This window comes from Anopheles funestus, chromosome 3RL (assembly GCF_943734845.2).
Source record: "Anopheles funestus chromosome 3RL, idAnoFuneDA-416_04, whole genome shotgun sequence".
In the NCBI taxonomy this organism is placed as follows: domain Eukaryota; kingdom Metazoa; phylum Arthropoda; class Insecta; order Diptera; family Culicidae; genus Anopheles; species Anopheles funestus.
The window spans coordinates 74,773,826-74,784,514 of record NC_064599.1 but is presented as its reverse complement, the minus strand read 5'-3'; the positions used below and the strand labels follow the sequence as shown (position 1 = coordinate 74,784,514).

General features: G+C 41.7%; 2 protein-coding genes across 2 annotated transcripts; one reads left to right on the top strand and one right to left on the bottom strand.

The window, feature by feature from the left end:
* The first annotated feature begins 3,604 nt into the window (after nucleotides 1–3,604).
* LOC125766959 (protein flightless-1) lies at nucleotides 3,605–9,629 on the top strand. Its single transcript, XM_049433095.1, has 6 exons — nucleotides 3,605–4,066; nucleotides 4,527–4,876; nucleotides 4,947–7,829; nucleotides 7,901–8,051; nucleotides 8,326–8,604; nucleotides 8,692–9,629. The coding sequence occupies exons 1-6, from the start codon at nucleotides 4,004–4,006 to the stop codon at nucleotides 8,824–8,826; spliced, it is 3,861 nt and encodes a 1,286-aa protein (XP_049289052.1). The 5' UTR covers nucleotides 3,605–4,003; the 3' UTR covers nucleotides 8,827–9,629.
* LOC125767111 (essential MCU regulator, mitochondrial) lies at nucleotides 9,324–10,608 on the bottom strand. The gene is made up of 2 exons (XM_049433378.1): nucleotides 10,037–10,608; nucleotides 9,324–9,955 (listed from the first exon to the last, which is right to left on the bottom strand). Exon 1 carries the CDS (start codon nucleotides 10,407–10,409, stop codon nucleotides 10,113–10,115), a length of 297 nt encoding a protein of 98 aa, XP_049289335.1. The 5' UTR covers nucleotides 10,410–10,608; the 3' UTR covers nucleotides 9,324–9,955; nucleotides 10,037–10,112.
* Between the last annotated feature and the right edge of the window lie 81 nt (nucleotides 10,609–10,689).

Genomic DNA, 10,689 nt, shown 5'->3' with positions numbered 1-10,689 from the left:
TGCGAATTTGTTGCAATAAGTTTCTTTTCACTAAAATAATGCTTTAAATTAAAAAAAGAATAAAAAATCTGAAAAAAAATTCAAAAAAATTTTCCACTCGAAAATTTCATAAGGCTTACCCCTTACGTTTTTTTTGAGAAATTTTGCAAAAAAAATAAAATTGTTTTATTTTAATCCCAATTGGTTGCAATGAGTTTCTTTTCACTCAAATAATGATTGAAATAAAAAAAAGAGTGAAAAATAATGAAAAAATCAAAAAAATCAAAAAATTGAAAATTTACTAAGGGTCATTTTTGCACCAAATTTTGCCTATAACTCGGTCGGTGTCCAACGGATCGCCAATCTTTAACCTGTGGTCGATAGATGGCATCAATGGCTACATTTTCTTCTTGGACGGCCATGCCCTCAGATGTCTGTGCCAGAAGTTATTCGAGGAACCAAGTTCCTTACCCTGTTTGAGAAAATGTAAAATTTTTCTCATTTTTGCACCAACTTTTGCCTATAACTCGGTCGGTATCCAACGGATCGCCAATCTTTAACTTGTGGTCGATAGATGGCACCAATGGCTACATTTTCTTCTTGGACGGCCATGCCCTCAGATGTCTGTGCCAGATGCTATTCGAGGAACCAAGTTCCTTACCCTGTTTTTGAACAATTTAGCAAAATTGAAAAATGTGATATATTTTCATGGGAATTTGTTGCAATATGTTTCTTTTCAATCAAATAATGCTTTAAACTAAAAAAAGAATAAAAAATCGAAAAAAAAAATTTCAAAAAAATTTCAACTCGAAAATTTCATAAGGCTTACCCCTTACGTTTTTTTGGAGAAATTTTGCAAAAAAAATAAAATTGTTTTATTTTAATCCCAATTGGTTGCAATGAGTTTCTTTTCACTCAAATAATAATTGAAATAAAAAAAAGAGTGAAAAATAATGAAAAAATCAAAAAATTAAAAAAAATGAAAATTTACTAAGGGTCATTTTTGCACCAAATTTTGCCTATAACTCGGTCGGTATCCAACGGATCGCCAATCTTTAACCTGTGGTCGATAGATGGCATCAATGGCTACATTTTCTTCTTGGACGGCCATGCCCTCAGATGTCTGTGCCAGAAGTTATTCGAGGAACCAAGTTCCTTACCCTGTTTGATAAAATGTAAAATTTTTCTCATTTTTGCACCAACTTTTGCCTATAACTCGTTCGGTATCCAACGGATCGCCAATCTTTAACTTGTGGTCGATAGATGGCACCAATGGCTACATTTTCTTCTTGGACGGCCATACCGTCAGATGTCTGTGCCAGAAGCTATTCGAGGAACCAAGTTCCTTACCCTGTTTTTGAACAATTTAGCAAAATTGAAAAATGTGATATATTTTCATGGGAATTTGTTGCAATATGTTTCTTTTCAATCAAATAATGCTTTAAACTAAAAAAAAGAATAAAAAATCGAAAAAAAAAATTCAAAAAAATTTCAACTCGAAAATTTTATAAGGCTTACCCCTTACGTTTTTTTTGAGAAATTTTGCAAAAAAAATAAAATTGTTTTATTTTAATCCCAATTGGTTGCAATGAGTTTCTTTTCACTCAAATAATGATTGAAATAAAAAAAAGAGTGAAAAATAATGAAAAAATCAAAAAATTCAAAAAAATGAAAATTTACTAAGGGTCATTTTTGCACCAAATTTTGCCTATATCTCGGTCGGTATCCAACGTATCGCCAATCTTTAACCTGTGGTCGATAGATGGCACCAATAGCTACATTTTGTTCTTGGACGGCCATGCCCTCAGATGTATGTGCCAGAAGTTATTCGAGAAACCATGTTCCTTACCCTGTTTGAGAAAATGTAAAATTTTCTTCATTTTTGCACAAAGTTTTGTCTATAACTCGGTCGGTATCCAACAGATCGCCAATCTTTAACCTGTGGTCGATAGATGGCAACAATGGCTACATTTTCTTCTTGGACGGTCATGCCCTAAGATGTCTGTGTCAGAAGTTATTCGAGGAACCAAGTTCCTTACCCTGTCTGAGAAAATGTAAAATTTTCCTCATTTTTCTGCAATTCAGCAAAATTTTTAAATGTGATATATTTTAATGCGAATTTGTTGCAATAAGTTTCTTTTCACTCAAATAATGCTTTAAATTAAAAAAAGAATAAAAAATCTGAAAAAAAATTCAAAAAAATTTTCCACTCGAAAATTTCATAAGGCTTACCCCTTGCCATTTTTTTGAGAAATTTTGCAAAAATAATTAAATTGATTTATTTTAACGCCAATCGGTTGAAATAAGTTTCTTTTCACTCAAATAATGTTTTAAATAAAAAAAGAATAAAAAATTTAAGAAAATTAAAAAAATCAAAAAAATAAAAATTTACTAAGGCTCATTTTTGCACCAAGTTTTGGCTATAACTCGGACGGTATCCAACGGATCGCCAATCTTTAACTTGTGGTCGATAGATGGCAACAATGGCTACATTTTCTTCTTGGACGGTCATGCCCTAAGATGTCTGTGCAGGAGTTATTCGAGGAACCAAGTTCCATACCCTGTTTGAGAAAATGTAAAATTTTCCTCATTTTTGCATCAACTTTTGCCTATAACTCGTTCGGTATCCAACGGATCGCCAATCTTTAACTTGTGGTCGATAGATGGCACCAATGGCTACATTTTCTTCTTGGACGGCCATACCGTCAGATGTCTGTGCCAGAAGTTATTCGAGGAACCAAGTTCCTTACCCTGTTTTTGAACAATTTAGCAAAATTGAAAAATGTGATATATTTTCATGGGAATTTGTTGCAATATGTTTCTTTTCACTCAAATAATGCTTTAAATTAAAAAAAGAATAAAAAATCTGAAAAAAAATTCAAAAAAATTTTCCACTCGAAAATTTCATAAGGCTTACCCCTTGCCATTTTTTTGAGAAATTTTGCAAAAATAATTAAATTGATTTATTTTAACGCCAATCGGTTGAAATAAGTTTCTTTTCACTCAAATAATGTTTTAAATAAAAAAAGAATAAAAAATTTAAGAAAATTAAAAAAATCAAAAAAATAAAAATTTACTAAGGCTCATTTTTGCACCAAGTTTTGGCTATAACTCGGACGGTATCCAACGGATCGCCAATCTTTAACCTGTGGTCGATAGATGGCAACAATGGCTACATTTTCTTCTTGGACGGTCATGCCCTAAGATGTCTGTGCAGGAGTTATTCGAGGAACCAAGTTCCATACCCTGTTTGAGAAAATGTAAAATTTTCCTCATTTTTGCACCAAGTTTTGGCTATAACTCGGGCGGTATCCAACGGATCGCCAATCTTTGACCTGTGGTCGATAGATGGCACCAATTGTTACATTTTCTTCTTCGACGGGCATGCCCTCAGGTGTATGTGCCTCGGAATATACATTATTAAAAAACACGCAAGCGATTGCGAACCACCCTGCGCGAAAAAAAAAGTCACTCAAATGAGTTCCCGTGGGGGGGGGGGGGGTCTTGTTTCAGACTTTAGCCACTTTTTGTTTCCATTGTAAGTTTTCGCTGGTCTGGTTGAAGTTTTCGGATTCCCACCCTGTCTTTCGAATCTATCAAAGCTGTCATTATTGCGCGCTGGGCGCATGCACCACTGTCAGCCAGTGGTTGTCGCCTTCGAGCTGTCATTCATTCTTCGAACCAAATAAAAAAAAAACACTAAACACTGTTTTTCGTGAAGTGAAGCAAAAAGTGAATTTATTTTACAGGATTTTTCATCGAAATTACGGGCTCTCTACTGTTGGAAGCTAAACGATAGCAAACGTAAAGAAATGTACTATTTTGCGGTACGCTAAGCTGAGAAAGGATCACTCAAAATACGCTTAAACAGCAAGACCAATACAGGGGGTTCCCCTTCCAAAAACGAAATACCATAAACTCGAACCCGTACCAAAAAAAAAATACACAGCAATACCGTACGGGTGGGTCGTTGGCTGCAAGTGCACCGTGAAAAACAGAGGCCTAAAACAAAAAGGGAAAAACCATGAGCACTACAGGTGTCTTGCCGTTCGTGCGTGGAATAGATTTCACGAACAATGACTTCAGCGTAAGTAGACGGGTGCTATTGCTTGTGCTATGTATTCCAACAAAGTTATTTTACCTAATTATTGTGATGTAGTTTATGTTTTAATTTCACACTACAAAAAAACGCCAACATATACAGCATGGTTTAGCACTGGTCGGTAGTCGTAATACTTCCGCCGACGGGTGACATACTTCTACATACGAGAACTTCGCTTTACTGCTGGTTACTGTAATACAACATACCATTGAAATCTATTTTCGTCCTGCCCGGCGTAAGGCAAAGAGACACAGGTACCGTGTCAACAGAGCCGTACGTACTACGATAAGTAGAGATAATCGTACGTAGGGTTAAATGGTTGTCATGTTTGTCGTGCTTATGAAATACCTATCGCGGACCTGTGCCAAGCCTCTCGTGTCGCGAAGGAATTCGATTGTGTTGCGATCTACGCTTAATATGTGCTAAACCTTCTCTTTTCTTTTAGGATGAAAAATTTCCGAAAAACATTAAACACATGTCCGGGGTCCAGTGGCTTAAGCTGGATCGTACCGGCATGGATACGATACCGGACGAGATGGGCAAGTTGGTAAAGCTGGAACATCTTTCGATGAAGAACAATCAGCTGGAAAAGTTGTTCGGCCAGCTGAGCGAACTCGGCTGCTTACGGTCACTGAACGTTCGGCGCAACAAACTGAAAAGTCACGCAATTCCATCGGATTTGTTTGAGCTGGAAGAGTTGACCACGCTCGATCTATCGCACAATCGTCTCAAGGAGGTACCGGAGGGTTTGGAGAAAGCCAAAGCACTTCTCGTACTGAACTTGAGCAACAATCAGTGAGTGACATCAAGTGAAAGATTCCATAGCGTAGAAAGTCATTAACGAATTACATTCTTCTACTTTCAGAATTGAATCCATTCCTCCTTCGCTATTCATCAATCTTACCGATCTGCTGTTTCTGGACCTGTCCAATAACAAGCTAGAAACGTTACCACCCCAAACGAGACGCCTGTCGAACCTTCAAACGCTCATACTGAACGACAACCCGCTCGAATTGTTTCAGCTACGGCAGCTTCCTTCCCTGCAGAGCTTAGTATGTCTGCAGATGCGTAACACGCAGCGGACGATCAACAATTTCCCCGCGTCGCTCGATAGTCTTTCTAACCTGCAAGAGCTGGACCTGTCCCAGAACGCACTGTCCAAAGTACCGAGTGCCCTGTACAATCTTGCCAACCTCAAGCGCCTTAATCTGAACGATAATGTGCTGGAGGAGCTGTCACCAACGATCGAGAACCTGACCAAGCTGGAAACGTTGAATCTTTCGCGCAACAAGCTAACAGCGCTTCCCGCCACCTTGTGCAAGCTGCAGGAGTTGCGCCGTTTGTACGTGAACGACAATTTGCTCAACTTCGAAGGCATCCCATCGAGCATTGGCAAACTGAGCGCATTGGAAGTATTTTCTGCCTCCAACAATGAGCTGGAAATGGTCCCGGAAGGCCTTTGCCGGGGGTGTGGCTCGCTCAAGAAGCTAAACCTTAGCTCGAACAAACTTATCACACTGCCGGAAGCGATCCATCTGCTGACCGATATGGAACAGCTGGATCTGCGCAACAACCCCGAGCTGGTGATGCCACCGAAACCGATCGAAGCTCAGCGTGGCGATGGTTTGGCGTATTATAATATTGATTTTTCGCTCCAAACGCAGTTGCGGCTCGCGGGTGCGAACGTTCCGGCCCAGGTGCAGGGAGCGGCCAACAGTGGGAAGGATCCGATTGCACGCAAACTACGGCTAAGGCGTGGTGCACGTAACGATCCTTCCGACAATCAAGATTCGGCTAAAATTCTGAAAGGCATGCAGGACATTGCGAAGGAGAAAAACAACGGGCTCGGGTTCGGTGAAGAAAAGGTGGAAAATTTAAAACCCAAGCGTTGGGACGAAACGCTCGAAAAGCCACCGGTGGATTATTCGGAAATTTTCGAAGACGAAGATGGGCAGTACCCGGGACTGACGGTGTGGGAGATTGAGAATTTTTTGCCGAACAAAATCGAGGAAGCGGCACACGGGAAGTTTTACGAGGGCGATTGCTACATTGTGCTGAAAACGTCCCACGACGATAGTGGCCAACTGTCGTGGGAAATTTACTTCTGGATCGGTACGAAGGCGACACTCGATAAGCGGGCGTGTTCCGCGATACACGCGGTCAATCTGCGCAACTACCTGGGGGCACGGTGTCGCACGATCCGCGAAGAGCAGGGTGACGAGTCGGACGAATTTTTGGCACTGTTCGACACGGACGTAACGTACATTGAGGGTGGCCGAACACCGACCGGTTTCTACACGATCGAAAATGCGGTTTATATTGTGCGGCTGTACCGTGTGCATGATGCCGGTCCGAACATTCATCTCGAACCGGTCCCGGTAAGCTATCGTTCGCTCGATCCGGGATATGTGTTTCTGCTCGACACGGGACTGAACATTTTCGTGTGGTATGGAACACGCTCGAAGAACACGCTGAAATCGAAGGCTCGCTTTACGGCGGAGAAGATTAACAAACACGAGCGGAAGAACAAGGCCGAAATCTATCAGGAGTACCAGAAGCAGGAAAGTTTAGACTTTTGGCGTGCACTTGGATTCGCTGACGGACAGGGACCGCAGGACGAGGAAGCGGACCATCTGAACCAATCGCATGTCGATCCGGAGTTCGTTCCGGTACCGCCCCGCCTTTACCAGATCCAGCTCGGTATGGGCTATCTGGAGCTGCCACAGGTTGAACTTCCCGGCGGTGGTAGTAACAAAACGCTTACGCACACAATACTCGCCAGCAAGAACGTGTACATCCTCGACTGCTATCTGGATTTGTTCGTGTGGTTTGGTAAAAAATCCACCCGTCTCGTACGGGCGGCAGCCATCAAACTTTCGCAGGAACTTTTCAGCATGATCGATCGGCCGGATTATGCGATGATAACGCGCGTACAGGAGGGCACGGAAACGCAGGTGTTTAAATCGAAGTTTACCGGTTGGGAAGAAATAATTGCGGTCGATTTTACCCGCACCGCACAATCGGTTGCCCGTACCGGTGCGGATCTAACGCAATGGGCAAAACAGCAGCAAACGAAGGCAGATCTGGCGGCGTTGTTTATGCCACGCCAACCGCCCATGACACCGATGGAAGCTGCCCAGCTTGCAGAAGACTGGAACTACGATCTAGACGTAATGGAACCGTTTGTGCTGGAGAGCAAAAAGTTCGTTCGCCTGCCGGAGGAAGAGCTGGGCGTGTTCTATACGGGCGAATGTTATGTGTTTCTTTGCCGCTATTGCTTGCCAGTCGACGAGGATGATGAGGCGGACGGTGAGGAAGATGAAGCTGATTCGGCGGCAGCGACGAACGGTGCCCAGGAAGGTACATCGGCACCGGTGAAGATGAAGCAGCTCGATCCGGTCGCTACACCGGCGGAGGAGATACAGTGCGTCGTGTACTTCTGGCAGGGCCGGGAAGCGGGCAATATGGGTTGGCTTACGTTTACCTTTACGCTGCAGAAGAAGTTTAAGTCCATGTTCGGCGAAGAGCTGGAAGTGGTGCGGATACATCAGCAGCAGGAAAATTTGAAATTTATGTCCCACTTTAAGGGCAAGTTTGTGATCAAGAACGGTAGACGCAAGGAACGGCTTCGTACGCCCGAGGGTAAGCTACCGGTCGAGTTCTACCATCTGCGTTCGAATGGTAGCGCGCTGTGTACGCGCCTGATACAGATCAAACCGGAAGCGACCGTTCTGAATTCCGCCTTCTGGTAAGCAGCTTGCAAAATGGGATTTTATACTCTCTTACACTAATATGAATTATATTCTTCTTCTTGCACAGCTATATTCTTTTCGTTCCGTTCGAAACGGACGATGATTCCGAGTCGGGGATCGTTTATGTATGGATCGGATCGAAAACAACTGGCGAAGAATCGAGACTGATACAGGAAATTGCGGAAGATATGTTTAACAATCCGTGGGTTAGCTTACAGGTACGAACTATTGCTCCAGTTCTCTCTCCCTAAGGGAATATATAGACAGCAAATATTGAAAAATCAACAAATTTATTAAAGCTTTGAAATTTTAAGTACATTTTTGTTCCCTTTAGCATGACAAAAAAATCAAAATAGCTTTAGAATCAGTTTTGTCTTGGGAAAACGAAATTTATCAATCTTTCCAAACTTCTGTTCTTTCTCAAAATTTCCTACAAAATTTGTGTTTTTTTGGAAGAAAATATAATTTTCTTTTTCCCCCTTCCCAATCCAGATTTTACACGAAGGTGAAGAACCAGAGAACTTCTTCTGGGTTGCGCTGGGTGGACGCAAACCGTACGATACGGATGCGGAGTACATGACCTTTACCCGGCTGTTCCGTTGCTCGAACGAGAAAGGTTACTTTACGGTCGCGGAAAAATGTTCCGACTTTTGTCAGGATGATCTGGCAGACGACGATATCATGATACTGGACAATGGTGATCAGGTGTTCCTCTGGTTGGGATCACGCTGCAGCGAGGTGGAAATCAAACTAGCGTACAAGTCGGCACAGGTATGTGTGTGTGTGTGTGTGTGTGTGTGTGTGTGCAAAACAAAATTTTTTTTTTGGGTAAAATTTCGTTTTCTTCCTGTTTTGCAGGTTTACATACAGCATATGCGTATCAAACAACCCGAACGGCCCCGGAAACTGTTCCTAACGCTGAAAAATAAGGAATCGAAACGATTCACCAAGTGCTTCCATGGCTGGAGCGCACACAAAAAGCCACCGGAGTAATGAAGCTGTTGGTTGTTGTTGGTGTGTAATCATCCGGGTACGTGTAAATTGTAAAAAGAAAGGAACAAAATCGCGCAAATGAAGTATTTGTTTATGTGACACACACACCGTTGGCTTAAAAGCGTCATAATCATACTACAAATCGATTGCAATAATGCAAGGGAAACTTGCTAAAGAATATTATTTCATATATATGTTTGTTTTGTTCGTTTTTTTTAAATTATACAATACAATAATTTATTCTTGCACAAAACAGATTCGCTGGCAGCTTTGGAGCTTTCCTTGTAGAACACAGCTAGTGGTTGTACAGCTACTATTTTATTTTCTTTAATTATATCCTTATTTACGTTATTAGCCTTTCCTTCTAGACAAGATTCTCTTAATTCTTTTGGACAGCATAGGCTAGTAGAAAGGCAAGGAAGAATAGAGAAATAGTGCGACGTTTAAGTCTTCCGTTTGTTGAACGAAATAGTGGCAAGTGAAATGTAAACAGTAGCTTTTGTTTTAAACTATTTTATTCGTCTTTTTTTTTATTCGGCCTAACAATTAGATTCGTTAGTTTCGGCCCGCCTAACGAGTGTTACGGGTGGTGTTTTTGTTGCCAGGATAGGAAGCTAAAGCAAATCATAAATTTACATACTTTTTTTAAAAACAACTTAAATGCAAATTATGTACAAATCAAAGCCTATCGAACAATACCGGAACTGTCTGATAATTGTAATAAAATAAAAACACTGCTCTGGATCGTATAAAATAATCTAAGCAAGCACAACAAATAAAGTACGAACGTTCGGAACATTATAGATGCGCGGAAACGTTTTAAGCGTTTTTCACTCGCTTTTTTTTGCTTCTCCCCCGAAATATCACTGGTGCGTGTGTTTTCTGTGTGTGGGTGTGCATGTGGAGGAATCGTTCGGTGAAATAATTATATTTCAACCATTTCCGTAAATGTTTATACTTAACGATGATTGGAAGAGTTAACTACGAGTTTGGGGGAACAATTCCAAGCAAAAAGGGTAGCTTCGTTTAACATTCTCTATAACATGGCTTTGTCTTGGCTGTCTCCTCTTCTACGCTATGGGAAGCGGGAATCGTAACGGCAAAAATGGTTGAAACGTGCTAGAATTATCTGGAATGGTATGAAAACAGGGAACAGATGGGTAGTAGCGTTGTGTCCCATTCGCATTACGATGATTTTTTTTCTACTTACACCGGGCATACCAGTAACGAATTGTTCGGTTCTAAAAATATCGATCCTGCCCTTCACGGCTGCACGGACAGCTTTTTTAATCGTCATCATCATCATCATCCGACGGCACAAACAGATCGTTCTCCTCAAGAAAGTTGGCCATGTTCTTGCTGATGGTAGCCCCAATCAGTAGGCCAGGTATGACCGTGCAGATAATGCCGAACAGTCCGAACGGTGTGATTTCGGGCATCGGTTTCAGTGCACCGCTGCGATAAGTATACTTGCGACGCAGCGGCAATCGAACCAGCTGCTGTCCGTGTTGGCCTACGCTAGATGCACCCGCCTCGAGCAAGGTCGAACGACCGACGGCACGAAATACACGCGTCAGAACCATGGTTTTAGGAACGAATTTACACACTACCCAACGCTGTTGCCGTTTCGCGCGATGGAAAACCGAAAACGGAAGTAGTCGCTAGTGGGTTGCAAACTTTTTCTGCGAAGGAAAATAGGAAAACACCTAAATACCACGGAAAAATTTACACATTCCACTGCAGCAAAGTTTACACACCAACCGTATCGAAATGTCATCCGTCAATGTCAAATAATGGCATGGTTGCCAGATAACAACATCATGGATTTTACTTATTTTATGTTTAATTTTCACAACTTATTTT

Excerpts from the sequence above, each read along its gene's own strand:
- LOC125766959 (XM_049433095.1), top strand. The coding sequence starts at position 4,004 with ATGAGCACTACAGGTGTCTTGCCGTTCGTGCGTGGAATAGATTTCACG. Across the intron at positions 4,877-4,946 it reads CTGAACTTGAGCAACAATCA|AATTGAATCCATTCCTCCTT; the intron begins GTGAGTGACATC and ends TTCTACTTTCAG. Across the intron at positions 8,052-8,325 it reads ATCCGTGGGTTAGCTTACAG|ATTTTACACGAAGGTGAAGA; the intron begins GTACGAACTATT and ends TTCCCAATCCAG.
- LOC125767111 (XM_049433378.1), bottom strand. The coding sequence starts at position 10,409 with ATGGTTCTGACGCGTGTATTTCGTGCCGTCGGTCGTTCGACCTTGCTC.